The sequence below is a fragment of the Nothoprocta perdicaria genome, unplaced genomic scaffold, assembly GCF_003342845.1.
Source record: "Nothoprocta perdicaria isolate Ctin4 unplaced genomic scaffold, notPer1 scaffold_6, whole genome shotgun sequence".
Taxonomy (NCBI): Eukaryota; Metazoa; Chordata; class Aves; order Tinamiformes; family Tinamidae; genus Nothoprocta; species Nothoprocta perdicaria.
Genome location: NW_020455865.1, coordinates 1,120,185 through 1,141,123, shown reverse-complemented (window position 1 = coordinate 1,141,123; position 20,939 = coordinate 1,120,185). Strand labels below are relative to the sequence as shown.

Genomic DNA, 20,939 nt, shown 5'->3' with positions numbered 1-20,939 from the left:
AGTCATTTCCTATTGCCATTAATATTCAAAATGGAAAGGAGCCCCAAGCCTGGAAAGACCCTTTTGCCGCCTCCTTGGCCGAGCACAAGGAGCTGGGCAGGGGGCTCGGCGCAGGCGCCGCCGTGCGCATCACGGGCCGGGCACGGCGCCGTGTGCCGCCCGCTTACGAGGTGTGCGGATTAGCGCCGTCCCACCGAGCCGCAGGGCCAACAGCAACAGCCAAACCCGTTCCGCCGTGCTTTAAAGCGTCGAGGCCAGCCAGCAAAGCCCTTAACAGACATACTGCCACTGCAATGAAACGCCCAGCCTTTCACTTGGGCTCAGTTTATATACTCTGGGCTCAGTGGTTATTTATCAATTGCATCTGGTTGAAAATAGGAATTCATTGTTTTGGAGTATAGCGCAACGGGCTCCTTTCAGAGTCAGGCTTAGACTTAAAACATCAAAATGCATCGCTACAGCTCTGGCCACCATGTCACAGAAAAATTCAAATTAAAAGAATCAAGAATCAAAATCAATAATCTCACACTTTTCATAGATTTATAGAACAGAAAGTAGAAATTACATAGTTCATTCTCTGTGTTGTGAAACTCAAAAACATAACTAAACTACAAAAACACAGACATTTGGAAAAAAATATACTGGAAAGAGTGTCTCAGAAACACAAAGCAGATAGCTAAATTTAATTGATGTCAAGCGCTCTTTTCACTAGGTTCATCACTTTTCCATACATATTCTGGCAAGTAACTGAGAATAGAAGCCAGTGGCTGCTTAAGCAAATCAGCAGGGGTAAAAACTCTAAACTTTTAAATGTAAACTGTTTAATAAACATGTCAAGTTAAAGCAAAATGCCCGCAACAACAGGAGACCTCTTCCAACCCTGCGCGCTCCGTCCGTGCAGCTCTCCTATTTTCTAGCCGCTGCAGATCACTTGCTGTCACACACAGCGGCCAGCGGCCACTCTGGGAGAGCCGCTAGAGCTGAAGCTCTGCGGAAAGGAGCGTTTCTGGGCAGGGGGTGAAGGTGCTGCGGGGCCGTGCCCCGACCCGCGGCCACGCGGGCTCTCCTGCGCCCAGGGAGCTCCGCAGGCAGCCGGCGGGCCAGCAACACCATCGTTATCGGTACAGTTCTCTTGTACTGTTGAATTAGGGAAGATCTGATTTCTGCTGATTTATTCCTGTATTTCTGTGGCCAAACACAGCCAGTTTGCCATTTTCTTTCATCCTTAAGATTTTTAGGAAGTACAGAGATTCCAGAGCCAGCCCTGCACAAGAGCCCAACGGAGCACCTGAAAAGCCCTCCAGATCATTGCCAGCAGCTGAACATCTTTTTAGAAGGCTTTGACGTGTCAGACAGATATCTACAGAGCTAGCAATTCGTTCGATTAACATATAGGTATGTTAAAGCCTCAACAAGAAAGATTTCTTTTTTGTGACTGTGATATTTGCCTGTGTCTTCCAAGAAGTGTCAGCAGGTTAAAGCCTGGTGGTTGGCTGGAGATGGGCCATGCCCTGGACTTGCTACAGTCATCACTAGCAGCCTGAGCCTGTAATTAGAGATGTAATTATACTACAATTAAGATGTAATAATATTAAAATACCTACTATGCGCTACAGGAAATATTAGCAAACCTTTCTATGTTATGATTCCACATACAGCTCAGATTTCACATATAGCAGGCTACGACTAAACACACTAAATTATTAGTTGTTAATGTGATAATCTGTATACTTCACAAAAGAAAATTCCTATTTTCCTACAACAGCTCTAGAACATTTTGGAACAAAAGAACCCATCTTTCCAAACAAAGAGTCAGCCAGGAGAAGGAGCATCCAAAAGGGGATTCCGAGGAAGGCCAGGGCGAGAACGTTATGCTTTCAATGGGAAGAGGCGCTCGAGGAGGGAAGTGGCCCCCGTGTCCCCCCGGCCCTCCTCCTCACCCTCGGAGCCTGGGTTAGTGCTGCTCGACGCTGCCCTTGGAAGGAAGGGGGCTGCTTCGCACGCCAAGCGGCCGTCGCCTCCTTTAGAAAGGCACCGAGGGGCGGCGAATGCAGGTCAATGGTGGCCGCTCCAAAGGACACATCAGCCTCAGTTTGTGCCTTTATGAAAAGAAAGAGTTTAAACGACAATATTCGAGTGCTTTAAACACTCTTGGTTCTTTCTGGAACGGGAAATTATTATTACAATAATATAATTTCATGATCATTTCATTTTTTGTTATGAATCAGATAAAAACTTACAGTTAATCTTACTACCCATCTGCTCTATGACACTTCATGAGCATAAAGTGATGCTGCATGCTTTTATTTAGCTTACACTTTACCAAAATTTGCATACTCCTTCCTCGGAACAGGCTGTTCCTGCATCCCGCTCTGTGCCGAGGTATCTGGGAATACCTCGCACCAAATACCTCCGCACTCCAAAGCGGGACTCGAGCCGAGCACGCCCTTCAGGCAGCCCAAACACTGAACCGGCACAGAACCAGCTGGGGACGCACGACCCCGCGGAGTGGAGAAACGCCTAAAGAAGCAAGCACACAAGAAGCAGGGTTGGTAAACTGGACTCTGTTATAGTGGGCTAATCCAATTATTCTATAAATTGTGTCCATCTTTTAAAAATGCAGTCAAATTTCTAAAATCTGCATCTTTCTCTTCTCAAGAGTAAATATTTTTCTATGGCTTTTGGTCAAATGAATGAAGAGGGAAACTCTAGAAGACAGCAGGACTTTTTTTTTTTTTTTTTTTTTAAAACAATAGCACACAAATACTCAGTTGCAGAATTCCAGATTTTCCTCTTTAAAAACAGTTGAAGGATTCGGAAGAGGGGAGGGCAGTGCCCAGGGCGCCTTTCCTGCCCCTTTTCGCGGGGCTTTCACAGGCGCAGCGCGGTGCGGCGCGGCGCGCACAAACAGGGGTGCACAGGCCCTTCAAGCTGTTTGTCCCCTATGCATCAATGCCCTGCCAGTTGGCAAGGCCGAGCCAGGAAGCTGTCAATTCCAATCAAGTTTCGGCCGCGCAGTCCTATTAAAGAAGTCTTGCTGGTTAAGGGGCGTCCACTGTTTCCAAAGCATGGGAAAAAAAAAGAAAAAAAAAAAAAAGGTAGAAAAAAAGGGCCTGCTTTCCTTAGATTTGAGCTGGCAACTTTCACTGACTAGAGTTTTCAAGGAGCCATGAATGAGCCTAACAAAGGAGTTCTGTGGCTAGTTTCTGGCTGAAATCCATGTCAACAGTTTTTAAGGTCACAGGTCACACTAACTAACATTTATTCCCAGCAGACCCTGCTCTAAACACAAGCTGTAAGTAGTACAAATTTGGAATTTTTCTGTAATCCCTTGAGATATTCCTGATCCTTCCACATGTTTCTGCTCAATTAAAAACAATTCTCACTTTGCACCACAAGAGAGGCCCCTGCTCAGAAATCTTATTCTGTCCTAAGCAGAAGTGGACAAAGACTGCAATCAAAGGGAAGGGAGGGAGGGGGGAGAGGAACTCACAACAAATCGCACCAAACCTCAAATAACTCTATCTAGAATCACGTTCACTTAGTTACATTTTCTGCCATCTGTCACAAACTATTACAGATCCGCTTCTTTTTATCTCCGGAGGAGCGCACAAACATTCCCATTCCTCCTCTCTCGCTCCGGTGCCGACACCGAGCACCCAGGGACCACGCCAGGGAAGCAAGGCTCAACTCATGGCGCAGCACGGCCACAGCGCCTGAGAAACACATTCCAAGACTTTGGATAGGGAGCATCTTTCATTTTAACAAAACCCGAAGCAAGCTGGAACTATCCCTTCAATTTGCATCACTTTTGCTACTTCAAGTAGCTGGAGACAAGTGCTATCGCTCACGGTTTAGCAGATAAAATGATATGCCTGAAAATTAACATGTAGACACCCAAGGTATCTGCCAGGTGGCTGCACGAAGGCGGCAGCTCCGGTGCTTCCCGCCAGGCAAACCCAGGGTGTCCATGGGCGCCAGCTCCCAGAAAGGAAGGGTGTCCCAGCCGCCCGCACAACTCTGCGCCCCCAGCCGCCACACTGGCCTGCACGCACACTGATATATCGAAACCTGAGCTGCTTTATATATGCAACATAACTCAACTCTTTAGTATAATTACCCTAAATAAGTTTATTTCATAATGGTATCATTTATTTTAAAGATTAAATAATCAGAATCCAAAACAAACAGCCATTTGAAGATAATATTGGATCTTATCTATTTGTGCACTGAAAAAAAAATGGCTGGGTCCCTTCATTAAATGCTGGAAATATTTGAGAGGACAAAAGATTTTTTTAAAAAGCCTTTAAAATGACTTAGAGAGTTGTCAGCAGTATTATATAAACACTGTAGTAACAGTATCAAAAAAAAGACCAAGTTCTCCACATTTTTCCCATTCCTGGCAGAGCTGTCTCCTGCCTTCAGCTGCACACGCTGCCGGGAGCCGCTGGGCGCCTCCGCTTCCAAGTGGACGACGCAAGTGGAAGTGCGAGACAGGCGGCTGCAAGGGAGCTCCRCGGTAGCGTCAATGTCTTCCTACCTAAACGTGTTTTAATGTCTCTTACAATTTAAAACTCATACTTTCAGTAGTTTCTTCCTAGCTTTATATAACCTCTATTCTTCATTTCCTTTACACAACCTGGAACATGAGAAATAGCACAAAAGGAACTCTCACGCTTGCACTTACTTCAACTATGAGGTTTTCAATTCTGTCCCCCTAAAAGCAGACTATAAGCAGAAGAGTTTCATGATCCGAATTTCATTGCTTTCAATATCCTTCCTAATAGTAATGCAAGCTACTTTCCATATTACATTCTCCTTATAAGGATGCTTAAATCGAACAAGATCTGTACTGCTTACCGTTCTAGATCACATCAGAATTTGCTAAAGAGCTAATTATAGAGCTGGAAACAGTGTCTGTAATGGAATCAACACAAGGGCTCCAAGAGTTCAGTACAGCGTAGGTTGCTGGGAACGGGAGAAGATGAGCAAGCCAGTAAGAAGATCTGAAGCTAAAAAATGAGGGAATTAAAATCAACAGCCTCAGCATGCAAACTTCTTATGAACCAAAAAGCATCTACACGCTTCAAGAACACAACAAAGCAGAAAGATGCGGATTTTTTTAATCAGTAAGATTATATCCATAGATCAGTATGTTTACATCACCTTTCAGCACACTACAATTAGCAGGAAATAGCAATCAAGAACGAACTCTGAGCATCTTTGGTGCCTGTCAGGCTCTTTCTCTCCTTAATGCACATGGAAAACAGAAAAGCACAAAGCACGAGTGTACAAACGCCGGAGCAAAGCTAGGGGACAGGCCTGCTTATGGGCTGGGAAGAGTAAGCAACAGCATCTCAGGGTACTCCACTCTTTTCTTTGTTCAAAACAGCCCTTGACTAAATTCAGAATTATGCATATTGATCACCTTCAAAATCCCATCCCAAGAAGAATGCAAAGTCAGACCAAAGCAGAGAGCTAGGGGGGTTTTACCTGTTTCTCCACGGGGTGCAGGTCTGTAACCCATCCTGTCCTGCCCAGAACCCCCACACCCCACCGGAGCAGCCGTGACACCCGTTTGGGGCTTCTGTCCGCCCTCTGCTGTCTGAAATGCAGAAATTAGTGCTATTCCCAGGGCCCTACAAGAAAATCACCACTCTTACATACAACTTTCAACCAGTGCAGTTTCAGGGTGAGCTAGAAATCAAGTGAAGAAAAAGAAAACAGAATTAGAAGACAGACAGGGTCAGTGATTCAGCATTACTGGCTATCCTAGAACATCCAGGAGATACAGCTTTCAAAGTCACAATTTCAGGAATCTGTATATTATCTGTAGCAAGAACATTAAAAAAAAGAAAAGTAATATATAAATATAACCCCCCAAAAGTTGTTGTTTCTTGCAATGATCCTGAAAACTATCTTGAAAGCAGTTTCCCAAGCAGTTACTCTGCAAGGTGGAAGCCCTTTCTGCTGACAGCAGGAGCTACATCCGTGCAGGTGGCTCCCCTGCTTTTGAACTCCAAGCAGGTGCCTCACTGCACCTTGCACCCCTGTGGAAGAGTCTCAGGTTTACCTTGAAAATGAGAGCCCAGACCCGGAGTTCAGTGTATTTTCTCAGTGCTCAGCTTTGCTTCCCGGCCTCTTACTGAGTGTCTTCAAAAAACAGGTGAAGGGCACAGAACTTCCTCCTCCTCCGCCTACCCAATGAGGGGCTACACAAGTGAGGATTTTCCATCCCCAAACCAACCAGCCACAGTCTCACCCATGAAATCTCTTTTTGATCGATAATTGAATGTCATCTCTGATAATGAGCAATATCACTTGATGCTTTCACAAATTCCTTGCTGAGCACAGCAGCTTGTTGCCATGAGGTTTGCACAGTGTGTCTGCTGGAGGAGGGCACAGACGGGCACCAGAGAAGGCTGCCAGCGAGCGCTGAAGATGCGCAGCAGGTCAGTTTARTGCTTTTAGCTCAGTAACAGGTAACAAGCCATTTTTTAAACTAGCCCAAAAAAACTAGCACTTCTGACCAACTTGATGTTATCTTCAAAGCTACAAAGGATTATACTATTCATCATTAAAATATATATTTTATCATGAAAAAAATGAAGTATGGAACTTATGCCAACAAATTGACTTATGAAAAAAATGTTTTCATCCCAGTTTCTTTTGGATATAATGCTCACGTTCTTCAGCCTGTTTTGTCCATCCATCCCCACTTGGAGTAACAGTCTCCCTTTACTAGGAGGTGTCCTTGAATCCATAAAGGACACTGAAAGATTCACATTAACAATATGTGCTGCTGTCCTGGGAATAAAGAAAGTGAATTTGTGTAATGCTGATTTACATTCTTCATTATCTTCTAAGCCATCCATTAATTTACATTAATGATGATATTCCATTTTCTCATGAGTTCACAGGAGAAAGGCAATAGAAACGGTGCTATGAGCTCCTGTCCATCCACTGCTGTAACTGCACTGAATTTTGTTGGTTTCTTTTTTTTTTTTTTTGGTTATGAGTTGAAGCAGAAGGCATTTAACTACAACATAACTCCTCCATTTCTTCTTGGCATTCACTCAACATAAGGGAGCTGACAGCAAAGAACTCTAATCCAGGAGAAATCAAGAAAGGGATTCATACAACTCATTCAGATTTTCTTCTTAAACCCTGCTTCTCCTTTAGCTCTCATTAAGCAGGAAAAGTTACCTCCTGCAAGTAGCCCCTTCTTACCTGAGCGTAGCTCGGCCGCCCAGGTAGGCAGGGTAAGAACTACAGGAAAACACCTGCAGAAACACCTTCCTGCCCTGACTATATGGTCCATACTGCTCCAGTGCAATAGCTAGCAACAGCTGCAATCTCTGCTAGCGAAATGAGTGAATGCAGATAGTGGGGAAACACTTGTCATCTTGCAAACTTGTGAATTAATGAGTAATTTTGGTTAATTACATATCAATTGCTCGAAATATTAACTTCTTCAGTGAAGGTCTAGTGAGCAGATCTCTCCTGTCACTCTAATGGTTAAGCATACGGCAACACCTATTTGATCATCTGACTTCAGTACAGATGGCACTAAAATATTCAACATAAACCTCCAACATCAACTGAAAACCTACTCCATGGCATTACCATACATAGGCCAAGCAAGTCAGAAATAGTTTCTCTCACATTTGGCAACATCATCCCTTAAATTCTCCAAAGGTGTCATACTCAACAACACATAGGCAGAAGGTCCCATTCCGCTGTTGCCAACACACATTGCACTCGTAACCCGAAGGCCAGTTGTTCCTGGCCTGGAAGCCCTCATGTGAGGACCAAGCGGAGGGTGTGCTCAGAGTGTGGGACACAGGTCTGCAGGGGCTAATAAAGGAAATTGTCCTTTTCTTTGCAATTGCTTGAGCAATTGTCTGATCATCTAGCTGACTGTACAGATAATTATATCTGAACTAACAGGTAAAAGGAGAAATGAGACCACTATGAAACTTCTTCAGAACGGAACAAACAGGACAACACGTGGAAATCTTGAATTCCGTAAGAGTTCTTAGCAGAACCAGTAAATTGGTATAAAAGCATTATTTTTGAAGCAAATACAAATTAAGGACTATATTCCAGCACACTGGTGGAAGGTCATTAGAAACAAAACTGACAAATCGTTGTTGCCTCTTCTGTGTGAAATGCATTGTTTCCAACTTGCACTACCAGTTTTACAGGACAAAAATTACAAAACTATCAATACGACAGTGAAGTGTATTCACACAAACTTTCAGAATGCGGACAGCACCAGCAAGACATTCTCTCAGTTACTAACAGATGCTTTTTTAATAAAACTTGCATATACAAATGTCCACAAAACGTCTTAACTAGATCAGTTGTGACAGCTAAAGATAACAACTGCCATCATGCTACATCATATCAAATTCCTGCAAAGAGACATTGATCTTTTTTTCACATCAACTCAAGAACATTGACTATAAACAAGTATGATTACGTCCAGAAGAACTCAAAGTGCAAGCTATTTTGCACCCCTTCTGCTGAAGAGCAGTGGCCTTTGAGGACCAGATAGGAAAGTAATTTTGAACAGCTGGAAATTATAACTGCAGTGTAGTCAAACACTGTTTCCTCAAGTCAGCTAAAAGTCAAACCACTGACTTACCTTAAGATACAGAAGCAGCTCTTGGTCCCAGAAGATAAGCGGCAGAATCCAAACCTCTGTTTGCTGTCAATGTCTGTAAGCACAAATGTGAAGTTCTGGCCAACTTGGCTAACTGCATGGCTGAAAATAAGGAGAATAAAAAGGAAAAGTTAATGCTGAGCTAACTCAGTGTCACAAGTATCTAATCTGACCAAGTCATTGAACCTGCAACATTTCCTCTTTCAGTAGAGTTTTCTTCTTTTTTCCTTTTTCTTTTGAGAAATTAACTTTGAGAATATACACCCCTAAAAACTTAAAATACACAAAGGGGTTGGAGGTGGGGGTTGAGTCTTATTTTTCAGGAAGAGAGGATATTAAAAAACACATTTATCTTTAAACAAAACCCGCTCTAACTATGAGGTGCATCTCTGACTCGGTACACACGATACCAAACAAACCCAGGTTCTCACTCATATAATCCTAAATATTTTTATATCTAATTGTTTACTTCAAGAGCAAGATGATGTTTAGTAACAAACTGCGCAGCGTTTCTGATTCACAACTGCAGATTTCTAATAACATACTTTTAAAAGTAAATTTTTTTCATCTCACAGCAGAAAACAAGATTTTGCTGATAATATTGAAGAGAAATTAAAGCAAGGTCTGAGCTCATTTCATTACAAGGCCATTCGATGTTTTCAATGATTATTTTAAATGTTATAAAAAAATGCACAAACAAATAATCAATAGTAGGATGACAGTAAAGAGGCTTTTATATGTAAAGCATTTAACAATTCATTATTCTGTCTTTTCTGTCTATATCTTGGCAGTTAAGAAATCATATATGCATGTATGCAAGATTTTTGATAGTGCAATTTTAGTCATTACTATTCAAGTTTTTCCACATCCAAACTATGTAAAACTGAAACAAAATGCACTTTTATTGCTGCCCATGAACAGTTCAAACTTTTATACTTTTTTTTTTTTTTTTGATAGTGCCCATAAAAACTTCAGGAAAAAGGGATACTGAGACTATATTTTGCACTTGAGTGCTTTAAATCACAGTCAAACAGACAGAACATTAGGAATGGTATGGTTTTTATTTTCCATAGTGGTTTTATTGACAAGCTTATTTTCTTGTAAAGTTTGAAAATCTAACACTACCTGTCCACGTAGAAGGGGAAACAAAACTTGGTCAAAGTCTGCAGAACTTCCTGTGGAGAGAAAAAGAGATAATTTATACATCTAATGGGACCAATAAATCTAATATTAACCACAACACACAATTTCACAACTTTGCCCTGAAGAAATAAGAGACAGATGAAGAAATATGGGCTTTATCAATTACACGGAAGGAGTACCAGGCAGTCAATCATGTGAAATAATAAACATGATCAAACTTCATTAAAAATGAAAAATTAATCAAGATTCACACATGGGCAGGCAGCAGGAGCCATCCAGCAATTCTCCGAAGGGCAGGGGGAGGTTGGGTTGCTGAGTGTTAACACCTCTCCGGGGACACTGCCTACCCTGACCATATGGATCCCAGTGAATAACACCGGAGCACATGGGCCTGGCGTGGCAGGAGCGCGGCCGCCTGCGCCTGTTACCTAGGAACAGCGCGGGCTGCGCCTCGGAGCGCGCCCCGACATCCGCAGCCTAAGAACAAAAGAGAAAGCCAAGAGGTCTCACTGCGGGAACGTTAAACATTGCCCACTACTATCAGAAATAAAATCTGAGGTGTTAATAGACTAATTAAAATAACATGTTTTAAAATAAATACAAATCATTTCCTCCAGGAACCATGTTCTAGATGTTTCAAAGCAGAACCTCAGACTCAGAGAAACTTTTAAAAATAGCCTTTGTATGGTTAGAAAGTGTATGCGTGAAGACTGAACACACAATCAGGGGAGAAATGCTTACAATTCAAAAATCATTTCTGACTTAAAAGCTTTAAATAGACATTGCGATTAATGGGGCAAGACTAGAAAGATACGCAAGTCCCCAGAAAACAGGGCAATCTGTTCCAGTAGATTGTTCCCTAATATCCAAAGTTTCATTCTGCATTACGAAATCCACCATAAGGGCTGCAAGGTTGGCAAACCTTTACCACCAAATTATTGTCTATTCTCCCTTTCACACTTAAGTATCCCAGCACCTGGGATGTAAATAACACTTTGGCCTGAAATTGAAACAAGATAACCATGACTAAACGATAAACCATCTGATAAATTATCAGCAATAACTAAACTGAGGCTTCTCGCTTCATTTATTTTTAAAACCAATTCAATCACTCAACAAATAAACTGCATCAATCTAATAAGCGACTCAATGAAGCAGAAACCACACTGAGGCCCTCGCGGAGCACGTTCCGCCCGCGGGCCAGGCCGGGCCGCGGCTCCGCAGCGCCCGCTTCCCCACGTGCCCGGCGCAGACTGACAGGGCAACCCGCACTGCTTGCCACGACATTATTTACACACCTCTCTTAAAGGACAAATATATATATATATATATATATATATGTGTGTGTATCTGTTGAAGACTGTCACGCACACCAGTGAAGTTTCCTTAGTCTCCTTCCCTGCAATTTCAGCAGGAAACCTGCAAAGCAGCTATGCAGATTTCAGAGGAAACTCTGCAGAAACACATATTTTGAAATAAAACAACTTGATTATAAGGGTTCATGTGATCGGGTTCACACGCACAGAGATCTGCACAGACTGCTGCACAGTTCAGGCCGCTGAATCCCACTCCACAGCCACTTGCTTACACACAAAATCTTCAGCTTCACAATTTCTGATTATTACACAGCCGTCCTCTGCTCATACCTGAATAAACTGCAACCCCCCCCCCCAAATCAGTATTTTAGAGGAATCAAAATTGTAACTGAAGGAGCATGAAGTATCTATGYATTTATTTGCCTTATCAACAAAAATCCTCCTCAAAAGAATGACTGCATATCTAAAGCTATTTTTAGAAAATAGTTAAAATAGTTTTGAAATAAAACAGTGCAAAATGATAGTGGTGCTGCTAGAGAGCTCTCACAGCCACCTCAGTGCAGAGGATCTTCTTCCCAAGTCCTGCTGCAGGATTTAGCAATTATTGCAACTGCCAGGACAAACATTCACATGCTGGAGCTCTTCAGCATCTCACCAGCACCGCACTCCTGCAAGGGAAGGGTAGCACATGCACAACGCTGCACTTGTGTCTTGATATACATATGTGTGTGTGTGTGTGTGTGTGTGTGTGTGTGTGTGTGTGTGTGTGTGTGTGTGTGTGTGTGTGTGTGTGTGACACACACACCCCTTCCTAAACAGGAAATGAAATTCTCACCTAAATAGGCAATATACTTCATCTATACTGCCATACACTCTGTCTCTTAAAATAAATCCTTTCAGCAACAGAATTATGCAAGGTTTATAATGTTACTGTACATAATTTGCCACTCATTTTAGGCTAAGAATTATCTGTTTGACTTGCAGCTCAAAAAATTGGGATAAACTACTAGTGCAGGTTAATCATAAAGGCATTTTTAAAATTTTAACTATTAAAAAAATCACATATAGAATCAGAGTTTAATTAACAATAATAGCAATACTTTATGGGCAACAAATAGTGTTATTGGAGAACTATTCCATTTTTGCTCAAGTTACAAAATACCCCCTATCCATGTAAACATACTTATTAATTTTTTAATACTACTCAATTTGAAACACCAGCAATGTCTACATAAACCCCCTCCTCCTACAGCCCGGATTAGCAGGATCACCATCTTTTTAGGATCCAAACAACACACACGACAAAACAAAACCTTGACATTTTAGGATCCTTCTCATTTTACCTGACAGAAAACAGTATCTGTAGTTTGTTTTTTTACTTTATTCCCTTACGCTTATTTTCTTAAAGAAAAACAACATAAATTGCTCCAAAATAAACTCCCCAAAAAGGAAAAAATAAATAGAAAAAGGGGAAAAAGAAAACAAATCCCGGGGCACTGCAGATAAAGCATAAATTACCCGGTAGCTGAAACCGGCGTCTCTAGGGTATCACATGCCAGTTTTCCAGATCAATCCCCAACTTTATATTTTCACAAATCTTTTTACATGCGGTTTGATTTTTAACATTTTAATGAGCAGAAAGTGCATCCCTAGCAGCCAGCGCCTGCAGTTAAAGTGCAGGGCATGAACCGTGGCCCCGGGGGGCCGCGCGGAGCCGTGTCACCGCCGGCTTTAGGACACACGCCACCTGGCTCCACGTCCCAGGGTTCCAGCTCTTTTCATAATCAAAACACTGCTGACATTATAAACCCCACGTGGGCCTTCTAAAATCCTTCCCAATCAATAAGGCCAGTACATAACTTATCGGAGACAACACAGAGCTCATTGATTAAGTTTGGTTTCAGTAGCAAAGTTTCCAAAATAAATGAGCCGGGGAGGGAGGGCGCCGCGGCGGGCAGGGACGCGGGGCTCCCGCACACCCCGCTCAGCTGCCGGGGTGCAGGCGGAGCAGGGAACGCTGCTCGCTGCCGAGGAACGGCCCCGCGCCTTCCCGTGGGCAGTCACTCTGCCCCGGGCAAAGCGCCTCCTAGCTCAAGCCCTACAAAATAAACCCCAGACCCTCCGCTCTACGCTCCCGTTCGGAGGCCTCCTCCAAGGCACAGCACTGCCTTACTTCTCTTTCAAAGGAGCAGCAGGAGCACAAATCACAGGCAACAGCTACAGGTAAATAAAAATTGTAGTCATTTGCAGCATCTAAATCAAGAAGAGCAGCCTGGCCCAAAGTTAATCTACTCTTAGCTTCAAAGCGGTACAAGAGAAGTTGGAGTAGAAGTTGGAGTAAAACTAAATGAAAAGAGGCAGAGAAGATCTGTGAAAGATTATGAATGATTCAGGCCAGATACTCAAAATAGTCACCTGAGTCAGAGCAGAGAACCAATATTCCACTTAAAAGACAACAGGTTGGGATTTGGAAACCTAGTAGGAAAGCTGAGGTAAAACAGGATGTAGTTGAAGATTATCCAGAATACAGAGAGGATCTTTAGCTACGAGAATCCAAAGGAGGGAGAAAGAAAAAAATCCTATTTCAAMAAGTTCTTCCACCACTTTTACAAGAAGCTGATCCACATCCTACAAGACAGTGGAGCACTGCAAACCAGAAGCTTTCCACAGAGAGCTGCTCAGTGATGAAGCACCTGAAGCGAGTTTCATTCCCTTGACCTTAAACTCGAGGTGAAGCTTTGGGGAGTTCAGGAAATAAATCTTGCTTTGAAGATTTGAACCTTAGTTTTGCACTTTATTACTAGTTCTAATTTATTACATTCTACCATATTTTGCTTATTATTGTGACAGATTATTCACATGAATTAACAAATGCCATGCAATTACATTAAAAAAAATCAGGGTAAGTGTTATAATACAAACAGCTCATGAAATGAATTTTAAAATGAAGAAGAAAGTAGCATGACAGAAATACCAGTATCATAAAGCCACAGCAATAATTTCAGAGTTTAAAAAATGAAGCAGCAGAGAAAGTAAACAGCAATAAACTTGAAAATGAGGCCTCTCCAGGTCTGTTTTCATCTTAAAAAAAAAAAAAACAAAAACAAAAACAAACAAACAAAAAACCCTGTCCAAACACATGACTTCTTTCAATTCACCTCTGCACATTTAAAATATTGTCATATTTCATATTTAATTGAAGCTAAAAATCCTTTCTATAAGCTTGTAAGTTGATAGTAATTTAATTTTACTTCTTATAGCAGTGCTAAATATTACTGACCTTTATAATGGTAAAAATATTTTAAGWATTTTAATCAATTCCATAAAAAGCTATTTCACACCCCAAAAAGTATAATGTGTTTACCAGCATTAATTAAAGTTACCTTAGTTTTAAGGCTTTTTTTCTCTCTCTCTAAAACTACTAGTGTTCAAGTGCAACCTTTTGGTAGTCCCTCCATTTGTTTGGTGTTCTCCAAATCCATCCTTTTCCTGAGCAATTCTAACCCTAGGGAGGTGCCCCCGCTCCCGGTGCGGCGCTGCGGCCCTGGAATTGCAGCACCATTCCCTGACGGCGACCAAGGGTCTGCAGGAAAACGCTATTGCAAAAGCAAACCAAACAAAACCCCGCATGCACACGCAAGTGTTGGAAATGGGAATAGCACGCAAAAAATAATATTTCTTTAGCATACTGAGACCTGGTATTCTTTAAATATTTTAAGCATACAAATCGTGTGCACAGATGGGCAACTTTTCTTCTTGCATTACTAAAAACATATTTCATTATAAAGCTCAAAATCCCTGAATTTTTTAAACCTAATTGTGACTCTGTTTCTTAGAATTCACACCCCAAGGCCAAAGCTTTCCTGCCACCAGTCCTTCAAATCTGACTTGGACATTACACGGGAGGAGGCTCCAAGCCTCCCTGAGGTCTCTCTCTTTTTACAACATACGCAAAAACAGCAGATAATGGGTCTACGCTGAATTCACTGCGCTCCCCAGCTCCTCCTGGGACACAGGCCTAGCAGATGTGATAAAAACTGTGTCAGAGAAGTAGCTCCAGTTTTTGCCTTAATGACAACTTCAACCTCTCAACTAATAGAACAAAGGAGCAGAAATGCCTGGCACTTTTTTAACAAATGTGGAAGTAAAACTGAGCCAAACATTTAAGCTGGTWTTTAAAGAGCTCTCCCTCAATAAACATCTTTAACCCTCTGCCCAAATTAATATTTAGTTTTATCTTTAGAAATGGATTTCAGCTAACATGTTAGAAACAAAAAATGTATTTGTTGGGGAAGAGAATGTTGCTTCCAGTCTTAAATCACAAAGAACTGAAAATTTTTATAAACAAGCAGAAAGATCAACTGCAACTGTATGCATAAATATTAATCTACCACTACAGAGGAGAAATGGCAGCATCAGAAGGCTGAAATATAATTGCATGCACTATTTCTTAGCCACACTGAAATCAACAGGGAGGAATATTCTCATTTCTCCTTTTAGGACAAATTAAGTGAGAATTGTTGGCTGTAAGGAGACAACCACAAGCTCCCCTCAMCATCACATTTCCTACTGTCAGTCTCGCATGCAGGTACAGCGCCCCAACAACTCAGTATTAAATATTTATTTTGCTTAGCATTTGCTAAATGATGTAGCTGTGGCTTTCAACGACTGCCCCTTTTCGGCACCTTCTCCACCGCCCATTGAGCCCCACGGCATCCCCGCACCGGGGAGCATTGTTCACCGGGCAGGACTTTGTTGTCAAGACAAGCCCTGAAACCTTTAAAAAATTCAGAACTGGCATAAGAAAAAAGTGATCTTCGTCAAACAAGGACAAATTTATGCAAATCTTTATAAACATTCACAAACATTTATTTAGCTTTTGAAATGTTGGCCTCATTTGAGAGCATGAAAATGAGGGGGAAGTAGGAAGATGCAAAGGACAGCTTAGAGGCTGGCACACTACATAAATATTCAGAGGGAAGATTATAGGATTCATGTTAGGCTGTCTTAGGTTTCTCCAAAGTCCACATAGAATAGCAAAGAACAAAACTAACGAGAAGTAGAGCAGATGTTAGACAATGCAGCAGCCCTCTTTTCCACACTCACTTGGCTATACTTCGATGCTTTCATTTTTTCTTTCAATATGGTTAGGTCATTCAAGGATTCTCCTATAGACTCTGCATTGTTGCCACCGAGCTATAAGCTGGACCTCTGTCAGCTTTCCAAAAGTTCCCAATGAAAAGGCATTATGCAAATTCTACCTCTCTTACTCTCTTTCAGGAAAAAAGCCTCCAGTATGCAGTCATCGGAGTATTGGAAGTCCCAGCCTTCATTTCTGTATGGTTGTGTTTGCCTTAGGGCCATGCTGCTTGTTTTGACAGTGGATCCCCCTAGATAGTTGGGATTAGTCGAGCTTGTTTAGATAAACTTGAAATCAAGGCCTTCTCTAGGTAGACAGCTAGATGTAGCTACTGAGTTTCCAGCTGCCTCCTTCTTTCATCCCCAAACAACTGCAGATTCACAGTAGATATCACAGCCACAGGCTATGTCACATACATAAGTACAAAATTAAAGGCTGCTAAAAGAAGCCTTTGTAAGTCTTAGTGCTAAAATAAGGAATCTGTACTGCATAGTTTAAACAAATTATTCCGGAAGCCCCAGCAAGGCTCTGCAATGGCGAGTTAACAAGAGGCGCTCACAAAGGAGAGCCCCTGTTTACACAAACGGCCTCGATGGCTTTGTTAGCATTGCTGCACCACCCACCGTCCAGCCTTTAAAATATAGTCAAATAGACAGTCTAAAAGAGGACCTGTCCAAATGTCTGAAAAATCAGTTCTGTTTATCAAATATAAAATTTAGACTGATAAAATATTATTATGAAAATAATATTTAAATTAGATTTCCATTCATATCCATGACAAGACTGAGGCAGATTTGATCCTTGTAATAATCAGATATTGCAAACCACAAAAATACATTCACACAATTATMATACGTCAACGGAGAAAGAGAAATACAGTTTCAAATTTGAGCTAAAACCTAAAAATCAAACTCGATCCCTATGTAACTAAGCTCCACTTCAATAAATCTGCTCTGTGGTTTGGCTCCAGCAGGAGATGCATCTTCCGGGGGTAGGAAATCCTGTTTCAATATTTTAACACTGTAAACTCCTCTACCTGGGGAAGCCTTCACATACATTTGTGCAGGATCTAGCACAAGAGCTCAGGAACTAAAAAAAAAAAAAAGAAAAAATAATGACAAGAATATTATAAACAGTGGGGTGAAAAGAAAGCTTATTTCAATGAACTGAAAATCAACCCTTTTCCTTTGTTAAAGAGAGTGTGAAGAAACCCACTGGAAGACACTGACACCAAACATTTCAATCAAAAACAAGTCATTTTATGGTCAGGACTCAAAGGTAGCACCAAGACCAACCTATTTTTCATTCCAACCTTTGCCACCAACTCTTTCTTTTCCCTTAGGCAAACAACAACTTCAGTTTTCACTTTCTTCCACCTACATATTATAGAAAGAATATCATCTCTCACTGTAAAATTAAGTCATTTCATTGACAACATTTCTCACATGGATTGAAAGTATTATAAAATGTAGGAGGATAACATTAGTGTCCAAAATCCTCCTGCACTCGTTACTAAAGAAAAATAGTCATGCGCACCTAGCGCGGTTAATCGTTCCATACCATAAATCCTCCATTCCTGATGATTTCAGCATGAAACATGGTACAGACTGGGAATTCTAAGAAAGAGCTGAGCAGGTCCATATTCCTAAGAAGCAGAGCACAATTTCATGGTGCTATTTCATTTCCAGGAGAACGGACGAAGAGTTTTGTTAACTAAACAATTGGAATATGGCTGCTGAAACGAAAGGCCGGGGACGCCCAGAGCAGGGTGACACCAAACGCCAGGGATGCCCAAAGGCAGCAACGGCTGAGCAACTTCTACAAGTCAGGGGTGCCCCTTTCCTGGATTCTCGTTCTGTGACACATCCGGGAGAGTCAGAGAACTACAGGAGGAAGAAGGAGAAAATGATGAGATTTGATAAGGACGTTAACACCCTCAGGGAAAGAAGAGATTTTCTAACATTAAACTTTCCAGAGATGATACAGAGGCAGTAACCACCTGAGATAATTTAAGGTTAAGAGAGGACACTTTCTTCAATATTGTCAATATTATTCAGAGCTTTTAGATCTCCATATATGAGAATATGCTAGATAGTGATCAATACCGTGAAAGCTATAATTCTAATCACTGGCTATGAAAAGTAGTTCCTACTTGAAGAAAAGATGAATGCAACAATGGTAAAACCTGAGCTTAGCTATTAAGTTTCCCAAATATAAAGCTAAGAACTGAGCTCAGACTTCCCTGTGTGATTTTACAGTTTACCATTGCAGAATAAAATGCAAATGAAAGGTCATGCCTTCCTCAAAGTACATACACATAGAGCAGGATTGCCTGGTCACCAAAAGSATAAGAAGTCCCATTTGTAGCCCTCTTCCCTCCACCATAAAATCCCTGAGCTTGGTCTCTGGCAAGCRGGCAAACCATCCTGCCCCATGGAGAGCATCCCCAAGAGTGGGGCAGAGAGGGCAGCGAGGCCGCAGCTCCAGGCCCTGCCGCGAGGGCCGGGACCACTGGCCCCAGCAACAACTCCCCAGCTGCCCCTGCCCCTCGTGGCTCTTTTACCTGCCGCTGCCAACAAAAAAAAAAGACCTTTTTACCCACTTACTAGTTGCTTTCACAGCACCTCCAGCGAAGCTTTGGCTTCTTTCTGACATTTTCTATGCCTCGGTACAGTGGGACGTGGCAGACAAGTTGCAAGAGGTGCAATCCCAAGAAGGATCCTCCTCCACGGGCCAGGGAACTTTGAAGCCCTAACAACTGCTTTCAGGCTACAGCACAAAAGATCCTCCTCACTTTGTAACGCCAGCTGAACGGGGCTGCTAAATCAAAAAAGCAATATAGCCTTTATAGTTTTAAAGTTTTTAYACATAATGAATTTTTTAAATGACGTTTTTAAATTGTTCCTATATTGAACTACAGCAGCACAATAGAAATGAATCTCTTCATTCTACAGGAGAATGAAACAACAGAACTTTTTAAATTATTTTGATAATGACTAAATTAAGGAAGTGGAATATTACTGCATAAGAACCTCCCATTTTAAAGAATCCCATCTTTACTTGATTTGCATATTTTATACTTTTATCAATAAATTTAAACATAAAGTGATAATGATTACTCACTTTAGGCCTGATCCCACAACCTTTGCTCACACGACTAGTCCCACAGGATTTTAATACGACTACCTCAACGAATAAGGTTTGGCAGGACAGCTTCTAAATTATTCATGAACTCTCGGAGTTTTAAGGCCAGAAGGGACCATTATGATCATCTAGTCTGACCCCTTGTATAACAAAGGCCATACAATTGTAACCAGTAATATTTGCACTTAGCTGAGTAACTTGTGGTGAAATCAAATTGTGTTTCTTGAACATCCGATATTGATTCCTATTTTATATAAAAGAACATCCAAAACACATAGAAAGGAGACTGAACTGGTTTTGCCTGCACTTCAGTCCAGTTACCCCTWTTTCCATTCTGAGCTTGTCTAACTTCTGGACACAGACTTTTGATGGAKTTTTCAGATAGTCTTTACAGTCCAACACTACCTCAGGGACACACCGGCCACAAAACCCAAGTCTCCTCCTGGGCTCCTTCCAAGGAAGGGCTTGCAGGTCTTGCAACACTCTGTTATTTGTGCCCTGCGCTTGCGGCACGTCCCCCTGCACCGCGCCTTCCCAATGCAGGCGCCAGAACCGCAGCAGCTTTGCGGGGCCGCCGGGCCCAGGCCGTGCAGTGCGCAGCCTCAGCCTCAGGACCGAGTGTGAGTGCCCGCTCACCGCGAGCGCCCTCGGCTTCAGGACTAAGCTTTGGCACAGACACGCGACTGGCTCCCATCAGGGTCTTGCTCTGCACAAACCCACCACAATGGTCCTTGCACCCCCTGGCCTACTAGTAGTAAAAGAAACATACAAAACAATAAACAAAACCAGGCTGTTCCGTGCCATATGAAACTCTGTCCAGCACCTGAAGGGCTACTAAAAGCAGCTATTCTAGCATGCTATTAAATATATTCTCTGTCTGAATTCTCTCATTCTAGAAAAACTTTAATACTATAATCCTTAGATTTGGTAAATTCGAACTTTAAAACGGAGCTTGGATAAACAGCTTACGCCCAAGGCTCTATTAAGATGCAAATCATCTTTGCCATGCGTTTCTCAAGTTTTGCAATTCTATCCAGCACAACTGCCTTATAACACAATTAGAACAGGAGTAGCCTGCCCTGTTACATAGGTAAGGACACAAGATTTGAAGGAGTTTCTGCATTTTTGCTGCTGGTTAAAATGACAAAACAGAAGCATACGAAAGGCACAAGCAGAAACACACAGGAAAAACTAACTTCCCACCTACCCGGGCTAAATAAGAGACCATTAAAAAATAAACATACTACTAATATATGCCAGGAATGATATAATGAGGCAATGAATCAAGATATATATTACCCTCACTTGCATATATTAAAAGATACTGCAAAAACAGTTGTTATCAGGAATATGCATTTCCTTCAGTTTTATACGCCAAGGGACATAGTTCTGCTCTGGACAAATGCTCTAAATTGAGAAAATATTCAGCTCTACAGGCACAGCTGATGGTTCGGTCCCTGTTTGTGATGCTCCTGCCCAGGGCTCCCTAGCCTTGAAGCAGCGCTTTGTCCTGCGGCTGCGTTGTCTC

The 20,939-nt window shown here is 42.0% G+C and overlaps 1 protein-coding gene across 1 annotated transcript in view; it reads right to left on the bottom strand.

Annotated features, from left to right (window-relative positions):
* The window catches only part of DENND1A (DENN domain containing 1A), a 150,208-nt gene that overhangs the window by 97,701 nt on the left and 31,568 nt on the right, over positions 1-20,939 (bottom strand). Inside the window, exons 4-5 of the mRNA XM_026049414.1 lie at positions 9,794-9,843; positions 8,651-8,770 (exon numbers count right to left, since the gene is read on the bottom strand). Of these exons, the coding sequence (XP_025905199.1) occupies positions 8,651-8,770; positions 9,794-9,843 (170 nt within the window). The remainder of the gene's footprint in view (positions 1-8,650; positions 8,771-9,793; positions 9,844-20,939) is intronic.